The sequence below is a fragment of the Bacillus rossius genome, chromosome 1 (assembly GCF_032445375.1).
Source record: "Bacillus rossius redtenbacheri isolate Brsri chromosome 1, Brsri_v3, whole genome shotgun sequence".
Taxonomy (NCBI): Eukaryota; Metazoa; Arthropoda; class Insecta; order Phasmatodea; family Bacillidae; genus Bacillus; species Bacillus rossius.
In genome coordinates, this window is record NC_086330.1 from 158,589,278 (window position 1) to 158,611,832 (window position 22,555).

At 38.8% G+C, this 22,555-nt stretch overlaps 1 protein-coding gene across 1 annotated transcript in view; it reads left to right on the top strand.

The window, feature by feature from the left end:
* The window catches only part of LOC134546339 (hemicentin-1-like), a 345,137-nt gene that overhangs the window by 313,099 nt on the left and 9,483 nt on the right, over positions 1 to 22,555 (top strand). Inside the window, exons 46-50 of the mRNA XM_063389116.1 lie at positions 5,123 to 5,254; positions 7,961 to 8,083; positions 12,191 to 12,289; positions 13,800 to 13,926; positions 22,121 to 22,317. Of these exons, the coding sequence (XP_063245186.1) occupies positions 5,123 to 5,254; positions 7,961 to 8,083; positions 12,191 to 12,289; positions 13,800 to 13,926; positions 22,121 to 22,317 (678 nt within the window). The remainder of the gene's footprint in view (positions 1 to 5,122; positions 5,255 to 7,960; positions 8,084 to 12,190; positions 12,290 to 13,799; positions 13,927 to 22,120; positions 22,318 to 22,555) is intronic.

Genomic DNA, 22,555 nt, shown 5'->3' on the forward strand with positions numbered 1-22,555 from the left:
ACAGTGATGTGCAAATTTTGCAACTGTAAAGTTTCATGGGATAGAAAAGATTTCATTGACAAACACCTAAAGTCAGCTAAGCATGTGGCATTGGCAGCAAAAAAAAAAAAAATTGTAGTTGCAAACATCTATAGCAACGTGTCTGTTTTGTGTAACTGTTTTGGATTTAATTGGCTGTTATTATGCATATTAGCCTATTCCTAGTATACATAGATTGTTTATTAAATATGTAAACTATTATATTCAATAACTGCACAATTTAGTCAACATTTAAAATACCGGTAAAATTTCCATTGCATAACGAAAATACCGACTTTAAACCACCGCTTTTCTAATTTGAAAGTACAGCTTTTTGCATATTGAAAACACCGAAATTTTCCAGGCCCTATCCATAGCTAATCACGTAATCACTCTGCCATACATGTCGTGGTGATTGACATCAATCTTTGCACTGTCCGCAAAACATTGTGTTAGTTCTTTGGATTGAAACTTATTTACATCTAGTAGTGTTAATCAAGGCGATGACATCATCAAAGTGTAACGGTGGTGTAATGCCCAAATGGCAATGAAAAGTGAAACGATCGGTAGTGAGGCGCTCAATGACATAGTGCACCTGAATATGTGTGCACTCGCATACCAGTTCATTCGCATACTTGCACACATTCTTATACCTTACCTATGAAGTTTCGCTTCTAACACGCATGATGGCCAAGCAGCCATTTTTTTTAAGCCTCCATTTTAAGGGGAACAGGTGCATGCTAATATAGGGATGAAACGAAGCAAAATTGAAGTTGTAATTCTATTCCAGCCCAAGGTCAGCCAAGGTTTACATTTAGTTCCTTGCTGATGCTGGAGTATGTGGCTGCAGTATTGGTCATTGTTACATGGTGATGGCTATAAGGTGGAGAGTGGGAGAGGATTTCTGTTATGTTGCAAACCTTGATTTAGGAGAAGATGGTGCAGGTAAAAGGGCTGTGGGAGTTAGACAGTTTGTAAAGTCAGGTAATTAAAATATAAGTAAAAACTTTACAAATTAATCAAATGGAAAAATATCTACCATGTTTTATCACATAATTGTCGCACATTTTATACTAAAATCAAGTTCAAAAAGTAGTGATGCGACGTTTATGTGGAAAAAAAAAAATTTTGCTAGGCAAAGTTATTGATAAAAACAAAACCCATTCACGGAAAGTACGTTCATTTAAAAGTGGAGCATACAAGAGTACGCCGAACAATTGAAATTAATAACTCATGCAACAAAATCCTTTCTTCAACTTTAAATAGAAAAAAAAATGTGAATGCGAACGTGAACTAACGCAAAACTATCGTTGTTGTACACACTTACCACGAAAGAGTATGGGCCATCAGATGTAGTTAACTTGGCACTAACAGAGAGTGTGCATTGCATTCAATCGGCGAGAGAGCGCTCTATACGGAAAGCAACATAACCAAACATGAATTATGCTAATTAGCGCTAGAGGTGGGTCGCAAAGTATCAACCTAATACTTTGTAACTGATACGCGCCTGTATCAGGAATGGCAAACGAGTACACTATTCAAGTATCAAGTACTTTTGTATCAGTTCAGAATTCGCCTGGAACAACACCACGGCCAATGTGCGCAGAACCCGATCGCAGATGACGGTCACTTGGCTGGAGCTTGTGAAAGGGGAGGGAGCAGCACAACGAATAAGGGATAAAGAAGGGAAAGAATGTAGGGGAGGAAGCGCAGGGGAAGACGTTGAAGGAGAGGCGCAGAGCGAAATTGTTATAAGTCGTTTTGTTTATTGTCCCACATCAAAGTACGCTCAGTGCGCAGTGCGTGCACCGTCTCGTTCAATAATAAAACTAATGAAATTTTAATATTAAAAAGTACATTAATACAAGATATAATATTTATATTTGTGCACCTAACAGCTATGAAAATGCAAATAAATTCTCAGTTGACACTAATAACAGATGTAATCAACATATGGACTTTTTTTTTTTGAAAACAATTAGTAACAAGTGTTTTCATACATTAAAAGATTACGATTTTATCAAAAATTAAAAATAAAAAAACAGATAGGTACATTAGTGAGCATACTATATCAATGTTTACGTTTCAAATGTTTCTTCAGATTAGTCGATGATGATTTATAACTCAGTTTTTGTTTACACAAATTACAATTAGCAAACTCATTATTTTCCGTGAAAAAATTCCACACAAATTAAGTCTTTTTCCTGCACTTATTCATTCCTTATTTCACTATAAAAATACTAACTACAAAGCATGACAGCCCGCAACAATGTAGGTACATGGTAATACACGGCCAGGACGAACTGCAGTGAATGTTGAACTGATTGATACTGGCTGTATTAGGCAGGCATGAGAGTAACAGAGGTAGAGAATTACCGGGCGTGATAAATAATGTATCAGAAACACCGATACCTTTTTACGCTGGTGATGACGGCACGGAGGATGTGTAACCTGTAACAGGAATGCTGATACCTTGTCGCTTCCTGGGACCGCTACTGATCTAACTGATACAGAAGTATCAGATACTTGTAACTAGTACATTACTGTATCAGTATCAGGTTTGAACAGATACCGAAAATTGCTGTAACAACCCACCTCTAACTAGCGCTGGCTACTTTTTTGTAAGCGGTACACTGCGGCGACTCAGACGAACAGATAAAGGTTATAATGTTTAAAAACATCTTTAAAATAAAATTTACACATCACACAACTTCATATGTCCATTAATTAAAAAAGTAAGAGGTAATTTCCGAAAAAATATTAGATTTATATTTTAAAATACATAATTTTATACGGAAAAGCTACCTACACAAAGCGCTTGGAATCTAATAGCGGTACCAAAAACATAATGCGACATTTATGCGAGATCCAAATTTTGATGCCCTAAAATATAGGTGCGACGATTATTTGCGTGCGACAATTATGCGATAAAAGAGGGTACTTTACTTTGCCTCAAGTCACAATTGTGCAAGCCAGCCTAAAGGAATGTTAATTGAGGTGAAAACTTTGTGTCACCACTCGGATGCTCAACCCCAAGATCAATTTCAATTTCAATTTCGTCATCTAGTGGCGTGGAGTGGGAAATAGCAATGCAGTAACATGTCTCACGCTTTGCCCACATGCAAGTTGGTCCGAGTTTCCAATGTTGTCCTATTACGATGTTTGGTTGAGGGTAACGAGAATGGAGCTTAGTTGGAACGCACGTGAAAGAGTGGTAGTACCTCGATAAAACCCAACATTGCTGTCGGCCACATTTCGTTACAAGGACTGTCTTGGTGAGGGTTGAGTGATCAGACCATTATTTTAAATTTTTATTTTTGTATTTTTGATTTTGTTCAAGCCTATGTAGTTTGCATTGTGTCAGTTTCAAACAACACAAATGTTCACCCACGCCTTGAGAGCCGCAGTGCACACCCATTTTATCTGTCAGTTTACCTGACTCTTAGTCGGAAGAATAAATTGAATGATTCACTGAATTGCGAATTTACAGCCTCATCTCAGTTTTGTCCAATTTTTTCCATTTTTGCCCTTAGAGTTGTGTCAATTCTATATAATTATGAGCGAAATATATAACTATAATTTTATTTGTTACCGGTTTATGATTAGCAAGTGGTGCAATAAATTATTTTTAACTTTTCCATGCTGGATACATCATATGCCGTAGCCTTAATGAACTTATAACTTAACCTACAGTTTGTTAAGGGATATGTATGTTTCAATGAATTAAAGGAGGCTCTCTCTCTCTACCTTTATGAGGCAACTGACGGAGCTGAATGACCACTTGAACAAACTATCAGTTGACCAGAGGAAACCTAGGTCCCGGGGCTGGGCCTTATACTGAAGTTTCGCCAGACAGAACTGTGCAGTTACTGCTGTTAATCATTCAGACATGATTTCACACATGGAAAACTAAAGTGGGGTACACACCTTCAGTTTATCTGCGCAGTCATCTTTCCTAAAGAACTGTATAAATATCTGTGCAGCTATCTAAACTGAAGAAGGTCCGTTCAATATTTTATTCAGTTCTATCTTTTTTGGCTTCTTACGACCGACTCAACAATGTGAAGTGGACATTCCACCTCCTGAGCACCTTCCAGGAAGCAGCTAGAATTCTCCATATGTTTTTGTTCGGTTCAAGGCATTCCAGGTAAAAGGTAATTTAATGAAACCCTATTAATCATGAAAGACACATTTGTTACTACTGAATTTCTCTTACAAGAAGCATAGTAGTGTTATTTATTTTTAATTTTAGTTTTCAGTTTTATCAAAACTTCAAAAACCCATCATATACTGCCAAACAAGGTCAAAACCAAAGCTCTGGCTGGTTATTTGCACAATATTTTAAGAAGACGTTCTAATAGTTGTGTCAATAATCAAACGTCAATTATAAACAGTCAAATAGTGGACGTCTAAGTGGTATGAGAAGCGACAGCAATTCACCTTCTTCTAGATCTCCCAGATTAATTCTCAACACTTAACACTGGTTACTTTAAACATGAAGGAAAAGTCGAGTGGTGAGAGAATCGTGTTTGAGTATTCACACATTTGTTTTGAGATACAACAAAAAATAATATAGAGTTGTTATAATAATAATAATAACTTATTACATGTAAGTAAACTGCGCAGTTCACACAGTTTACCGCTCAGACATGATGTCACTCATTATAAACTGTGCAGATAAACTTAAGGAGTGTACGTAAACTTGTCATATATAGGGCCCTTTTACCAGTTCCTTACGTCACACCGCAAGCCAGCGTGCATGCAAATACAGTACGCTGAGGAAATCGGCTTGCTCCAGGAGTCTCTCTTCACGTCACTTTACTTCACACCAATTTTTGTTTTTTTTCTGGCTTGGGTGCTTGGAGGTACCTGTATAGCCATGAAATAAGTCCATTTTTTCTTCTAATAATTTAATTTAATTTAAGAATATTCAGAATTTTGTCAGATTGGTGATGTCTGATGTGTAAACACGAGTGGTGTCACACATCCTCTTCTTTTGACTTCCGAGATGTCACTTACGTAACTTAGACTCTTGTTTAACAGTTGAATGTTAGTGCTATACTCCTCTAGGATCAGTTTCAAGAGTCGTGCCTTGTTGCTGCAGACGTGAACGAGTGCCGTGACAAGCTGGCCAATGGCTGCCACTACACTCAGCAGTGCGAGAACCTGTTCGGCAGTTACCGCTGCTACTGTCGCCCGGGGTTCAGCTCGCTGGGTGCTGGCAAGCGCTGCCAGGGTGAGTAGCGCTCTGCATTCTGGGACCCGGCCACTGGTTTAAGGGGCCAGTATCCTAAATTATGTGCTTCTTATAGTTCATGTTTTTTTTTGCATGATTTAAAATAACATCATAATAGAACCACATCAAATTGTTTATAAAATGCTTTTTCTGCTAAACACGGATATATTTACTGTTTTTTTATGAAATTAATGGCAAATTTTTATGTCTGTCCTAGCATGCACTGATCATACGATATAATGTGGTATACAGTTTTTTGATTAACTGTTCGTAAGCAGCCTTTGTCTTCAAGCACTTTATTTTTTAGTACATCATTCATAAATCTATAAAAAATTATATTTTTCCAGAACCATATAAAACTTATTTTGTGAAGGTACATGCTAGGACTGGCTTAAAAATTTTCCATTAGGTTCATAACAAACATTAAATTAAGGAATTGTTTTTTTTAGAAAAAAGCCTTCTGTAAATAACAAATTATGGTTATATTAATGATTTTTTTTAATCATTTGCAAAACCAAGAAATAATTTAGGATATAACGCCCACCTGGCCAGGCACACTAGCTCTAACAGCGACACTGGCTCGCACATCGCACGCCTAACCAGGCACCGAACTGGCGTTCAGGCTTCGTGGCTGCAACATGCCTCTAAGGGACTTCAAGCGGTGACCCTGCAATTTTATGCTGGAATATTAAAGACGAAGGCTTCCTACATGTCCATATACTACTATACAATACAGTGTAACACCTTTTTCATTACTGAAAATTGGCGTGAATTCACTTAATTTAGTCTTTTTAAATAGGTACCCAAATAATACATGTTAACCACAAAACCATGCAACGAAACTTGTATAGGCACATGCAATGATTCTTAAGTGCTATTCATAATCATGTACTTTTAATAAATCTCAACTGGTTTCTGGTTTTTAAATGGTGCGTTAACACCCGAAGCTCTGCAAGTTCTCTAGGCCGCCCTACCATGCACTAGGATTGGGTTAAATGGCTACTTAAAGACAGTTGTAGGTATGTAATTTAAATATCATTGGAAATTGACATCTAGCTTCCCACTTGAGGTAGGGTCTACATTGATGTAATGAGGTTGCCTTTACCCAAGGGACAGACCTGTCTTTCCAACCAGCCTGGAGAGTGCATGAGGAGAGGTGAGATGGGGTGTAGTGCAGCGAAGGAATGAATTTGTGGGGGAAACGGGAATACTCTGAGAAAACCCACAGGCTACGCAAGATACGCCACATTTCGCAATTGTTTCTATTTCTTAACTTAGATACACGTACCAGCAATTTTTTTTTCTTACCCTCACAAGTGTTAGTGAAGTGACGCTACAGTGCTGACACACTGCTACCCACACATCCTGCTGACCACCACTCCTCATGGACTCAGCCTGTCTCCCAGCTGCACATTTCACAGAAATTAAAGTACCTATTCAGTACGTTATTGTGTACTTGAATTTTTAGTTTTATCGTTCAGGTAAATTATTTAACATTTTGTTTTATTGTTCAATTGAATTATTGAAGTGAAAAGTTCCATTTTTAACGTGTATGACGGCCATACACCCATATCTTTTTTATAGCAGCTTCAGCTGACTTACAAATCAATGAACTTTCAGTGAGAATCACACCGAGAGACATGTTTGCCTCAACAAATTGTTTATACAGTTTATTATTTTGTTAAATAAATAATTAGACTTGATTCAAACAAATGATTTAATTATAAAATGTTTTATTGATCCCAAAAAATATTTGGGCAGCCAAATTTTATATTTTTCTGAGCTCTGTACAAAATCAATCTTGTCACATTTTAATAATATGGATATCCCAAACAATATTTTGGCAGTAAGTAAACATTTGTTTCACGGTAATACAAACAAACATGTGATTATGTTGAACAAATCTTCGCAGTACAGTAATTTCAGTGACCATATGCTCAATCCCGATGATTTCTTTGCGTATTAACCAGCAGATCATACATCTTTTATAATAAACTTTACATATTTCTAGTCCATATTAATTATTTCTTTCGCTTTCCATTGTTACGCTTGTAGGAGGGTCATTCTAAAAGTAAAGAATGTTTTATTTCTCCAGATGTTTTTATGTTAGATAATGAAACAAAACTTATTTTAAACACAAATAATAACTTAGCTATTTTTCTACATAGTCACCATACCAGTTTAAACATTTGTCAAAGCGTATTACCAGCATTTCTATGCCTTCTGCATACTCAATTACCGCCAAGTTGTTGAACCAGTTATTAACGTCCTCTAAGAACTAAGTCCATCTATAGTGAAACGTCTATCCTGTAGAATTTTTTCCTCTATCTTTGATTTGAGTTTGCCAGTCACAGCATTCTTCATCATGAATATTCATTCGCCTGCCATTAAACATGAAGCACCATTTTTGAACTGAAGATTAATTAATCTCATTACTATAAACCTTGGTTATCTGTCTGTAAATTTCAATAGGGCAAACATTTTTTTTCACATTAAAATGCATATTACATTATGAACCATACACTTGGCAGAATATTTAATTTAATCACACATTTCAAAGACTGGCACGAAAAGGATGGGAAGGTCACTGACGTGATGGAGGGGGGGGGGGGGGGAGAGAGAGAGAGAACTATGTGGCTCGTCACATCAAAACGTTCTTTACTTTTAGAATGATCCTCGTATGTTTTCTTGTTGGCTTGCACCCAGACGTCGACGAGTGCGCCCAGCACCCGCCGGTCTGCGCTCACATCTGTCGCAACAAGAAAGGAGGCTACAAATGCTCGTGTTACCCTGGATTCGTGTTGCAGTTTGACGGCAAGACATGCTCGTGTAAGTGTGTGCTGTTACGTACCACAAGCAACCTAACACTAGTTTTAGTTTTTCTTCTTTTTTTTTAGTTTAGTGGCTTGAAAAAAAAAAATTCAGTTGTAGTTACAGGACAGTTAGAAACAATAGGTACTTATTATTTAATATTAAGTTCTGAATAACTCACAAAGTATTTGAAGAGACATGATAAAAACAGTGTAAGGAAAGTAGATTCGAGGGTGGTGGGATAGTAGGTGCACACCGTCACAATAATGGCAATGCAGCAGGAGTCCCTAAGTGACTGATTACGTACTGTATGTAGGTGGGGGAAACGTGAGTTTTCTAAGAAACTCCCCCGTACATCAACAACTTTCTTTAACTTCTACAGTACACAAAATTCACAGAAATGTGAAACAACAAATTTATGATTATAGATGAACCAATTTGAATGTACTTTCACTAGAACTAGGCAATACTCTGTCAGTAATATGTATCAATGAAACTGGTTCCAATTAGTACTTCAAATTAAATGCATAGTATAGGCCAGAAGTTTTGTGATCTGTCAACGCGTGAGTAAAGAGCATAAGGGATAAGCGGAATTGAAGGAGAAGAATAGGGGAAGGGAATAAATTCATAACAGTGGGATGCGGCCAAGAAGATTTAAAAACATTTTTGTGGGCAAAATTTTTTATTAAGTACTATACACGTTCAAAATTAGTTGACCATATATTGCTTATCCAGCAATTTGTATATACATGCACTAGCATCATTACAATGACTGATGTTTTTATAACAGTTGATGTGTAACCAGCCTTTGCCGAGTCTGCAATATTTGGTTCTGTAAGTCTCCACCTACTATAGCCTCTGTCGGTTTGTCTCGAACAACATGTAAAGACCATTTCGCAAGACATATGACCCACACTATATAAAAATTTATATTAAGTAATTTAAACATTGGGAATTAAATTTAAAATAAAATAGATGAATACATTCTATTTTGAGCTTTTATTCCCTTTTAATAAGGGTAGATTCAAAGTATTGTAATAAGTGACATGGCCGCGGCCTAACTGTCCTTATGCTAAGCAGGGGTTCGCGTCGATACATGTACTGAGATTAATTTGTGGGCGCCACCGTGCAAGGGGCACGGACCCGGGAGAGACTCTTTTTCAGGGCCGTGACGTCGCCCATGTGAGGCGTTATTTTAACCCCCCTAAAGCCAATCCTAGTACTCGCCACTGGTCCACTCTCAGCGTCAGGTAAGCTCTTCACCTACGCAGTGGGCTCTTACGGCGTCCCACACATCGTCACACTCAGGATGTTGAAATAAACAAATACAAATAAAATCGTATGCCCTGGTTTATTAGTTGCTACTTTGCTTACACCTTTGATTATATCACACAACGCCTGCGGCACGAATCTGCTCACGTGGTGCGACCTGACCACGTGGTCACACTATACAATTCGGTAATTAGCATAAAAAGGACCATAGTGGTCACTCATACAATTATTTAAACAGTCCCCCCGACCGAGAGAAGCCCCGAGGAATTACGAACGCAAGATTTAAGATGATTAAGATTTAACGGAATTACTTAGCAGTGCTGGCAAGCGGTGAGGTCCCCGGGGTGCTGATACGTCTGCTCTCGGTCGGTGCTGGCGAAGGACTGGGGTGAGCTCAGGGCTCTGCTAGCCTAACATGGTGTCTTCGCGGCGAACCAATTATCGTTATACCTATTTACGATTACGTGCCACAGGAAGCTACAGGTAAAACATGAAACACTCGTAATAATTATATTACACCTTATGCATGATGAAAACTGTTAACTGAAATTACAGCAATTTATTATTAACGATAACCAGTCCGGCTTCGGCAGACTTCGGTTCGCCTCGTGCATGTTCGGTATGTCTTTTCGTTGTTTATGCCTTAACTAAATATTAATTACTTAAATTACAAAAACACTCCTGGCTAATCTGCCGTCACACGCCACTTGTTACAATGTTTATCTCTAGTTAAAGGGGTGTGGTGCACTGCTGCTACAGCACCCTCTTGACGTCCGTGGCGCGCTATTCAAACACACACACACACGACTACGTACTCGAGACGGAGCGGCTGCCAGTACGGGAAGTGGGACGTGGGCGAGGGGAAAGGTGGCGGAGGCTGACCAGGCTTCTGGGGCGTAGGCCCGGTTGACGTCATAAGGAAACAAATACAGTAAACTCTCGATTATCCGTATTAATTGGGACCTTCCGATGCCCAGATAATTGAATACCCATAAAAAAAAACCGGATAATCCGTTTCACCACTTAAAAATGGTGTATTTACTGGCAAAAGAGTGTCTCTTCAGTAGAATTCTATGAGTACAAGCAAAGGCTTTGTATACCGTGTCCCAGCTTATTGGACCGTAAACAATATTGGCACTGTGTTGCCGCCATCCTTCTCCTGTCCCTTTTATTGCTACAGGAGGGAGAGCGGCAGTCTCAACTCAGCATCTCCCTCCACCCTTTTAACGACCTATTATCCGGGGTCACTATAAAATAAGTGTCTGAACCACAGCACAATATTATACACCCTTTTTTTCCCCCTTCCAGCTATTGCATTTTATTTTTATACCTCGTGCGGCAAGATATTGTTTCTTGTTGATTCCGCCTATTAAAATTAGGATGCACTTTACAGTCATAACTACGAGTATGGGATACTACGAGACCTTCAAAGTTACGAGAGTTTTGAAATGCACCGTCAGTTTGACTACGTAAATAGTAATCCTAAACTAATTTGGTTATTACGAGTGCTTTCTTGTTGGCTCTTTCGTAAGAAAGAGTGATTAAAATGGCATCTTCAAACAAGGAACAATACCGTTAGTTGGAAGGAAAAAAAGGTTCACGCAGTAAACAAAGGCTGCAAAGCGAGAGAGGGCCGTGGCTATGCTGGCGCCGGGGCTGTGGACCATGACTCGCAGCTAGCTGTCGAGAAAGAATTAAGGCTGTTGCTGGATGGTGGTGTGGGGGAAAGAAAGGGTGTCTGGTGCCGAACAACATGCTCCCTTTCTCTCTCTGTCTCTTTCTCTCGCTCGGGATTCCAATTTCATATTCCGGTGCTAATTTCGCGGCAGTTTCTCCTTTTTTTAACTTGTCCACAACTTCTAACTTCTCTGCTATTGTCAGCACTTTACGTTTCCTTTTACCAGACATGATTACAAAAACAAATGTGCCTGGGAGAACTGATGTAAACAACTGCGTGAAAAATGCCTCTTCCAGCCGTCAGGAGTGTGGGAAGGTAAAAGAGGTAGAGGGACTTTTTTTTTTTAATTATTATATATATATACATATATATAGCCGTGGCGGGGCGCTGTGAAAAGAAGGCTTGAAAATGAAAAGGGGAGGGGGAGTTGAGCTGGAATCAGCAGTCAAGGCATTCCTTTTTGGTTTAAAGTGTGACAAATTGACGGGTGATGGTGGCTTGGGGTGGGCGGGGGGGGGGGGGGGGTCTGAAGGGTCAGGTAAATAGCTTTCTCACACAGCAGTAAAAAAAAAAAGCACAGCGCAGTCGCGGCGTAGCTACACCCCATAATTTTTTTTACAACTTCATAAAAAAATCAAGCCCGGATAACCCGAAAACTGTATAATCCAGGCCCGGATAATCGAGAGTTTACTGTATATGTTTTTTTTTTTTTTTTTTTTATTTGAGTATTGGAGCTTTAATTTCACAGAGCATATCTCCATGTCATCCTTAGTTGTACTTGCAGTTTGATAATAATATAAAATAATATAAAAATAGCACTATATTGTGTGTGTGTCTGTTGGTGGGTGTGTCTGTCTGTGTGTCTGTCTGTGCGTTTGTCTGTGTGTGTTGGGGTGTGTGTGTGTTGGGGTGTGTGTGTGTGTGTGTTGGTGTTTAAAAAACTTTAACTTATTGCCGATCAATTTTTTTTGTAGGAGCCCTGTGAAAAGTAAATTATAATTGTATTTTTTAATTTAATTAATTTTTTTTTATATTCAATTTGAATTTAAAAAAAAATAGATTTCGCAGAAGCCTAGTCATCTCATTTCCAACATCGGTAAACCTCTAGTTATAACTAGGTATTTCAATCACTGTGTATTAGACGTGTTGCCACCCCTGACTCTCGCTGTTGCCAGCAGCTGCAGCGGGGCCGACCTGGAAGCGTGCCAACAGCTCCTCGCTGCAGGGCTGGGGCTGTCCCCGCGGCCACCGGCTCGTCGGAGGCGTCTGCGCAGGTGCGTCCGCTGGGTCCGGTCCTCTCACAGTACAGTTCATGCAGAATTCCATTTCAGCCAAGGGGGTGGGAGATAGTTATAGAACCTCTTTGCTCACTGTTTGATTTCAAATTCTTTCCTTTTGTTGGTTGAAATGATAAATTGTTTAAGATTTTTTGGGGGTGGGGGATGTTATCCCCCACCCCCCTTACGTACGCCACCGTTCCCACCAAAAATGAAAGTATTTGAAAGCAAACAGCGGAAAAAGTGGTAACCCGACCCCATCTCTTGAGTGTTCATGAAATGAAACTCTGCATATGCTCCTATTTTGTTGTCACTCACTCATGAATCACACAAGAAGCAAAAATGAAACACCAGCATCTACCAGATTTCAACTTCTTGGTTTTTAGCTTGCATTTCCAACCTCTATATTTGAAGTGAAGAATATGTTTAGAGTCACAGATGTTATGTGCATCATATACTTAGATATACTTGATATTACTCACAAGACGTAATAAATCATTAAACTTTTATACTGTGAATTGGGGAAAAAAAACCATGGATCAAACTATTGACAATTTCACACGTTTTCATGATAAACTGGTATTATTATGAAAATAAGCTCAGAGAATAAATTGGTTTTCTACGGCATTACAATTTATAGTTGCAGGGTTGGTGACATCTTGCGAATGTCATGCTTTAGAAACAACTGTGTGATTTCCTTGCTTTAGTTGCATGTTGCATCGTATTGTTATTGCATCTATTGCGTAGTTTATAAACCTGGCCCTTCACGTTGTCACAGATGAATGGTAAGACACTGGACTGTCATTCTGGAGGACACAAACTAAAATTATAAGGATTTTTGAGTTTTTCATGGTCGCCACTGTAGGCAAGTTGCTTGAAGAAAAGACTGCCATGAAGTTTGACTAAGAACCAGCAGTGTAACATTTAATATCGTCTAAAATCGAATATTTATGATGTTAACTGGTGCCTGGAGCGAAAGGTGATCTGAAGAGAAATTAAAGATTTGGAACTCATGCTACAAGTTTTTTTTTTTCAGCAAGGAAATCAACAAATCATTAAAACCAGAAACTGTGTGTGTAAATGATTCATTCATTGGTAAAGCGCAAGACAAGCTATATTCATGTTGATTTGTGCACAGTGGACCGGAATGACTGACAGAAGTAAATTCCAAAGTGTACAGACTAGCTGGAGAGAGCCATTCGTGGCTGTGATTGCTAAAGTGTGACACTCAATGTGGCGAGGGTTGTGGGTTCTATCCCAACAACTGGGCACAATGCAGATTCGTGAGCACCAAGTCGGTACCCAGTTGGTTCAATGGCCACTACCATCTTGAAGATCCTAACTTTGCATAACATCATCATTATCAACTGCTTCCAGCCAGTGGCCGGGTCATGGTCTTCCTTGGGGCCTCCTTCCATATACTTCAACTCCATCATTCTCTAAACATGGCAATACCATCTTATAACACGCCCACAACAATGTGCATAGCAATGTGGTGTCATTGCAGATGTGGACGAGTGCGTGGACGCGGCAAATGCCTGCGGGCCTGAGCAGACCTGCCTCAACTCCCGCGGGGGGTTCACCTGTCTGGACACTCCTTGCCCGCCCCACTACGAGAGAGATGGCGAATCAGGGTGAGAGAGCAGCTGGTGTCCCTGAGCACACATTCGGATAGTCACGTGTTTGATCTCTTCCCCTTTTTCTGTTCATCAGGGTGTCTACTGGGTTATAAGAGTTTTGAAGGGCCAAAAAATTACTAATTGTAGAAAATGTTACAAAAGACAGCAAAAAGTCAAGATTTTAAATGTATTTTTGTTTTAGTCACTAAAATGTTGACTGAAACTTCCTTGTCGCATTGAAATGACAAAAGGTTTTGGCTTGATTGTTGCTTGTTGCTGGGCTGGGGGGTGGGGGAGGGAGAGGTTGCAGTTCATTTGTCTAGGAGACGAATATCATGAAATTTTATTTTTCTGCTCCATTAGACATAGCTCCTCTATTTACTATTTAGTGTTAGCTCTGGCTAAACATCTAAAAATCTACTATGGTAGGTTTTAGTGTTTTTTTTTTTACAATTTGATTTTAATTTGTTTTTAACGTCTTTATTAGTGACGACGTTTACATCACACATGCTATATTTTTTACTTAACCACGTTAAGAATTCTGTACCATTACGTAAACTATTAAAAATAAACAATTTAACATTACAAAAATAGCAAATTGGTGATGAAAAAAAAACAATGAGGTGAGAAGTCAGGAATTTGGTGTATGCAATCTTTGCATTAAATAATATACAGTGAAACCTCCTTAATACAAACCTGAGGGGACAGAAATTTACCCACTTTGTAATAACGAGGTTTGTAATAACCATACCTTTCCATAATGTGTACATTACATATGTCAAAACAACAAATAAAAGCATAAACTTCATTATTGATTTTGAAAATATTTCAATATTTGTATATAGTAAATACAGTTGAAAAACAATTAACATAATTATTAAAAAAATAATATAATAAGTATAACAAAACTACATAAAAAAAAAGTGTTGACAGTGGGACATTAAACTCCTTAGCAATAGAGGTTTTGGTTTTTTCACCTAAGTTTACTTACCTTATTAGCCTTAACTTTTTTTCAATGGTTTAATCATTTCTTTTTCATTTATTTTCCATTTTAGAATATGTTTTTGAACTTTGCCGAACTTGTACATACACTACATAAAAATAAAAATATACCAGAAAAGGCTGAAAATCTAACATTGGGCCATTAAAATTTAATATGAAAAAATAAATGTGACCCTGTTCATGTGAAACCAAGTTTTCAGTGACGTAAATAAAATTCAACATCTCTACATACGTTGACCAATAACCAATAAGACATGGCACCATAAAATTTATAATTTTGGAGAATAAGCCAACTTCAGTCTAGTACATACGTATATTGGATGACTAGGGTGTGCGGGATCCCGACTAACAGGAAAAAATTCGAGCGGTAGGGAATAATATTTTTCACAGTATTTTCAGGAATAAAATATATTTCACGTTCGAAAAATTCAAACTTTACCTATGTCAACAGCGTACAGCATGCCATTTGGCCTACAACTAATATGAAATAGAATTAGGGTTTACGGAAAACTGACATGTTTATTAAAGAAAGTATTTAAACATGACAACATATTTCGTTAATAAAAAGGTGCCTAAAAAATTATAGACATCATGATTATCGTCAAAATTTATAAATAAACGGGCAACCAATCAGCCTGAAATGCAAAGCTGTAAATGACGTTATTTTAAGTTTGCCATTTTATTAGCATTTACCGTGTATGTATCACGCGTTGGATGTTTATATTCATATTAATGTTTTTGTTGTTTACTCGAATGCAATCGAGTTACGAAGATAAAATTATATTTAATCTAATAAACAATAAAGGAAACAACGAAAATCATTAGGGACTGCTGCGATTGGTCCTTGCATCACTAAGGGGCGGGTTACGATACGGCCGACAAGAGATGGTAGCACCATCATTTTTGTGACGTAAATGGGAAAATACAATTAAATTTGATTTTTCTTTTGACAATAATTTGAGGATTCGGGTTGTTTTTTGGGGGCAAGTAATAAGATTCCCCAAAATATGGCAATATATTACACAGGGCACCCGCACTCTTCTAATTCCAACCAATATGGCGGCAGCTTGCTGATCGTTTAATATCAATTCACTGTGATATTTAAAATGAATTTGTTATAGCAATGAGAAAACATAATTTGTAGAGAGTTAAGACATAATTGTTATTTATGTGCTTCACTTTATCTACATTTCGTTTATTTTTCGTTGTGAAAGTGAAACTGTTATGTTTCAACATGGCCGATGTACGCTGTTTTGTAACTATGATAAAACAAGATGATAGTATTTTAGAAGTTGATGTGGTAAAATATAGTAGTAAACTGAAATTTTCTTCCGTATTTCACGTGTGGAATTCGTACAATATCGCTGTGGGATCACATTCAAGATTTTTCTTTTAAAATGGCATCAGTAATATCTATTTCTGAAGATGCCACGAATGTTTTTATGACGAGAATACAAACTAACTTTGTATTATCAGGTATTAAATATACGCGAAAACCAGTTTCGGGTCACAGTAGAACTTTGAATTACATAATATCCTACATTTCGTAATAAACAAACTATTTAATACTGAAGATCCTATTCATGTTGCTGGGGATTTAAACAGGTTTGTAATAACGAGGATTTTGTATTAACCAATATTGTATTAACGAGGTTTCACTGTAAGTCAAAATGTGAATGACACTATCACGCCCTCTTTCTCTTCTGGATAGCTAAACATTGTTTGGTTACCATGATATTTTACACTGATTATTCTTTGCTAATGTGTTTTTAACATCTTTGTTTAACAATACACGCTTCATGATGCCATTTTTATGATTCTCCCTAGCAAGTTTATTTCATCTAGCATTATCTTCTATATATAGCTATGGTTAGTTTTGATAACCAATTAGCAATTACTAACCAGAATGACTTCAACTTTAGAACAGACAACCACTCCATAGCCTAATACCTTCATGATAATAATACACTGGATAGTAGTACACTGTAAAACAAACTAAACTGCTAGTTAAATGTTCAAAGAGTAAGACACATCCTAATAAAGGCCTTGCTACATTGGACGGTGCTGACGGACTCTCCTGCAACACTTCCTGTGTGGTGTTGGTCCCAAAGTGTTTGCAAGCGACAATAAATGCTGATACTTGGACGGTCAGCATAGTTCAATATCCTAATATTGATGGCAGGTTGATTGTATTTATTTTTTATTTCCAGCTAGTGAATTTTTGTGAGTGAGGTTGTTGTAACAAGACAACATATTTTGTTTGTTAACATTGTTTTTTTTTTAATTGCATGGAATAAATTTTAAGTGACTCCAAATTGTATCCAATGCACCTTTGTACATTGGGTACATATACAGAATAAGTGTGAATTTGACCAACAAACTTCAGGACAAATTTTGAAAATTAAATGTTGTAAAATAGCCATGGTCTATAAACTGTTGAAACTGTAATGGCGTCTTTCAGTTCCTGTCACCCCTCCCCCCTTCCGCTCCTTTTTCTCTTGAACGAAGTTGCTCACATTCTTCCAGCTTACGAGGCAGGACGAGAGAGAGCACAGCAGTAGCTGTTGCCTGCTGGGGAAGCCTACGATTCTCAGGGATTAGAGCCACACATCCGATTAATTGGCGTTCGTGCAACTTCGCTGTTGTCCCTAAATTAACATGGCGGTATTAGTAGGAGAAGAAAAACAGATCATGTGTTGTGTTTTGTTTTACTTTAAAATGTTTTTAGGAAAACACTTTGACGTCAACCGGGCCTGCACCTCAGAAGCCTGATCAGCCTCCGCCATCTTTCTCCTTGCCCTGTCCCACTTCCCTCACTGGCAGTCGCACTATCATGAAAGTACGTAGTCGTGTGTTCAAATAGCGCGCCACGAACTACCACAAGAGGGCGCTGTAGGCGCAGTGCAACGTCCCCCTAAATTCATAATAAATACATTGTAAATCTTTTTATTTTTTCCCGTGTATTTGTGTCGCCACTGACGGGTGGGAGGGTTTTGTTTTTGTTTATTATGTGATTTTATTTGTGTAATATAAAGACATTACCAGGTCAACACAAGCGTACCCGAACGTGAGCCGAAGTCGGCATTTATTTAAATATAATATATTAATAACTGTTTGTTTGATAAAAGTAGAGCCATGGGAGAGCGTGCTGTAATTATAGAATGGTTTTTGTATTTGTCTTAAGTAAGATTTCAAGGCACTTAATCATAAAAGTGTAACGGTAATCTGGCCAGGCGGGAAGGCACCATGATGTTCCGGGAGAGCCCAGCGCTTGGCCAGTTCTCCACCGCCAACGACCGAGGTAAGACGCTGCCTTCCGCACCCGGGGACTTTGCCCTTTGTACTTCGATCCGTAGTTCTGTTTTATCTTAATTAATCATCAATCACTTTCACGCTACCCCCGGGGCACATAATTGCTTGTGCGGCCACGTGCGTGGGTCTTACTCCTCTAAAACTATTTAGTGCCTTGGGTCTTGGAACTGTATCATGGCGAAGCTGTGTATGGGAGCGTGTGTATGCATTAAATACCTTAAGTATAAAACTACCTTCTTTTATTTTACCGACCACGTGGCGACCTACTGTGAGCAGGCGTGTGGGACGCCTTGAGAGCCCATGATTTGTTATTATAGTATAAGCATGCCTGACGCTGAGAGCGAGCCAGGTCTGAGCGAATTACATGTAACAACTGAGGGTTTAATCTTGCCTCACACGGGTGATGTCACGCCCTGAGATGGGTCTCAGCCCTTCCATGTGGTGGCGCCCACTATCTCTCATCGCCGTAAAGGCGCTCCGAAAACCCGAACCGCGACAACTTATTGGTGCTCGAAAAAATTTTAATGTAAAACACATACAGTGAAACCCCTTATTTACACTTTTCAGGGGAACAGAGACAAAAAGTGTAAATACCAGAGTGTAAATTGAGGGAAACATATTTTTAAAATATAACATACCTGGTTTAATGCACTCCTTTTACTTCAGTAGTCAGAGACATCAAAAAAAGACACAGTGAACGAAATATCTTTAAAAAAAAAATCCTTCATTAGGCCTATGTAAACCAAAATAAATTTACAACATATAACTTATAAAATTGTGTGAATACAACACTGAAGCAATGTGTGCCATGATAAAATGTTACCATAAAAAAGTTTTGTAGGCTTATGTGCAAAAACTTTCATGCCTAACTTAGGTCTATTTCTTTGTAAAATAATCAGAAATCTTGGTTTGCTTGCATCTTTGAGTGTTCATGCACATGATCTGCTTTTCTAAAGTATAAAAATTATCAAAAACACCATCACAGTTTTCACCAGCAGATACTCCAATGTAGTCTCGCAGAGTTTGAAGAGCAGCAAGAGCATCTTTACTCGTGGGTGTTGTCACTTCTTCATCATCATCATCATCTTCGTCAGTATCCTGTTCAGAAGTACTGACATGGCTTTCTACAATATCTTCTATACATTGCACTTCCGAAGTGATCACCTGACTGTCCACATCCACGTAATCTTGAAATATTTTCTCCTGCAACACCCTCTCATGTCCTTCAACATCTTCAATGTCACTGTAATCTTCTTCACTGAGAGTGTAAGGCTTTTCTGGGAACACAAATCCAGCTTTTGCAAAGCAGTTTTGAATTGTTGATGTTTTCACTTCTATCCAGGCTCTTGCACTAAAATGCAATGCAGTCAGCAGATTTATCTTCATCAAAGAAGGGTCTTTTCCAACATCAAGCATTGTTACTGCCCTTGAAACTAGGTATCTGCGGTACAAAAACTTGAATGGAATGCCTGAATGATACCCAAGTCAAGGGGCTGTAGCTCACTCGTGCAGTTTGCTGGGAAGAAGACAATATCAGTGTTGCGAAGCTGGGGTTGCTTTGTGAGCAGAGCACTGATCTATGAAAAGAAGAACTTTCCTATTTTGCAAAGCCATTTTTGAATTAAATGCATGCAACTGGCTCTGAAACAAAGCATTGGTCATCCAGGCTTTGGTGTTTGCTTCGTACTTTGTTGGGAGTGACCTGATGTTTTTAAAACATCAAGGTTTCCTCACTTTGCCAATGACATAAAGGGGGAATTTTTCACTTCCATCTGCATTGGTAAGCAATAACACAGTAATCCGTTGCTTGCTGAGCTTACCTCCGTGACACGTTTCCCCTTTAAAACTAAAGGTTTTGTCTGGTAGAACATTGAAAAACAACCCTGTTTCGTCGGCATTGAAAACATTTTTCGGGTCGAACCCAGCAATTGTTTCCTGTAGCTTTTCCTTCCAATGTTCCACAGTCTCCACATCCACACTTTTGCTTTCGCCACAAACCACCTTGTAAACAATATTGTGACGCTGCTTAAACCGATCAATCCATCCATTGGAAGCTGAGAAATCTTGAATTCCCAGCCTAGAGGCAATAACACGTGCTTTTTCTCTCAGTATTGTACCATTTATTGGTAAATTTGCGGCACGTGCACCAGAAAACCACTCAAGAAGAATATCTTCCAGCTGTTTGAATTTTGAATCCTTCACATATTTACGTTTTTTAGCACTTGGCCCACATTGCGCGGCATTTGCAGTGATGGTTTCTCGGCTTTTGATGATGGTGTTAAGAGTACTCACAGGGATTGAAAGTTCTTTCGCAAGGTCCACACGTGATCCAACATATTCGTCGAATTTGGCAATTATTTTAATTTTATCGGCAACGGTAATAGTTTTTCGTTGTTTCACTTTCTCCAATTTCTCACAGATATTAATAACGACAAAGAGTTTAAGATGTGTCAAATACATTTACCGCTAAAGCCAATGATACTACCAGCGCTCATAGCGGAAAGCTGTGGAAATAGAAGTACTGTGAATAGTGCAAGGTTACTTGCACTGTTCACGACGCGAACGCATTCACATACGCAGCTTTTGATGTATCTTTCTTCTATGGCGGCCATGTTTCGGTGTTTGTAAACACTGAACGAGACGTTAATAACGGGAATGAAGCAACTTTTCCGACGTAACAAGCGTGAAAACGACATATACCGCCTTATGGAAAATAAATTGGGCCAATAACAAAGGAGGTAAATAACGGGAAAACGTAAATAGCGTTAACGTAAATACGGGGTTTCACTGTAATTGAATATAAACATGTTCGTTCGCCTCCACAGTAATGCAGGCGCCACCATGCGTGAGTCTTACTGTGCTTGCAAGCAGCTTGCCTTAATAATGACAGGGACCTTAAAGTCGAACTATCAAAGGACATAACAAAGATATTTTCTTAAATTTTTCAAATCACAATTCAATCAAATAAAAAAATTCAAAATATTGATTCAAAATTTCAGCAAGTAATTTTTGTTTTTGGTTTTCATACAGTAACACATGCACCTCGTAGTTGTTCGAGTAAGCTGCAAACTTCGAAGAACTTCGAAACTTTTCAGGTGTGGCTCTGTTCCCTCATTATTAAAATTCAATCCCAAATGAAAATTAAGAAAGTGGACCTTGCATCGAAGTGCCCCAATCCCCTCATGGTGGACTCTTTTCTACAATGAAAAAATCTTCATCCATAATACCTCTGTATCCTGTATATTTCCACAATATTACTGCATGCCGATTGCATCCCGCATGTCTGTGACCCAGTGGCTGATACAGTAATAATTTTCTTTGTGAGAGGGGTGATTTGGGAAAGAAAAATAGAAAAAAGATTAAAATTTGAACTTGTGAATTGAAAATGAACTTACATTTCTATTTACGCTAACACACTGACATATGCACTTACAGAGGTAGCCATAGGCGACTTGGCTTCTCATTAGACAGTAAAATATTGTCTTCACAGATATTTTGCAGATATTTTTCATAACTTTGTGTGAGGGGCAGGGGGGATTATTCTCCTTATCTCCTCCACCCTCCTGCCCACGTCTGCCACTGCGTGAGACCAGGGTTTCCTTTGTCTCTATGCAGATTTTACCTGGGCCCAACTTAACAAAGTTTTAATCTAGATTTAAGATAAGTGAGATAGTCATGGCTTCAATCGCTAGCGTGGCTGGCCAATCCCTGAACAAGCACACGATGCAAGTGATCCTCTCCCTACAGGGCCAATCCCCAACATGACTAGGCATGTAGGCTTCGGCCTGAGATGCATCTAGGTCCCTCTCTAACCTGGACCCTCCCATAAATACACTTAGTGTTTGTTAAGCTAGGAAAAAAAAAATTAACTGTAGGCTTGTGTTGCTGCTGTCAGCAGGCACTGCGTGCAATTCTGTGACGAGGATGGCGCCGACTGTGCAACGGGGGCGCGGCTCATGGAGACGGTGATCCACACGGCGCTGGCGCCAGGCGCCGTGCGGCCCTACCAGGACCTCATGGTGCTGGCCGTGCATGGGGAGGACGGCCTCAAGCTGGCGAGGACGCGCTTCCACGTCGTCGAGAACGAGATTGGTGCGAACATGGCATTAGTGATTGTCGTGAGACGGCAGTAGTTGACATAATTGAAATCAGGGTTGTACGCAATTGTGGGGAGATGGAGAGGCCAACTCTCCTCCCCAACCTCTGAAATCCTAAAAAAATCTAACACTCCTACACTGTATTTTTTTTTCCAGAATGTAACAGAAATATTCATGTTGAATTACATGTATTTGTAAATTTGTACAAATACATGAAAAGAACTGTGTCACTA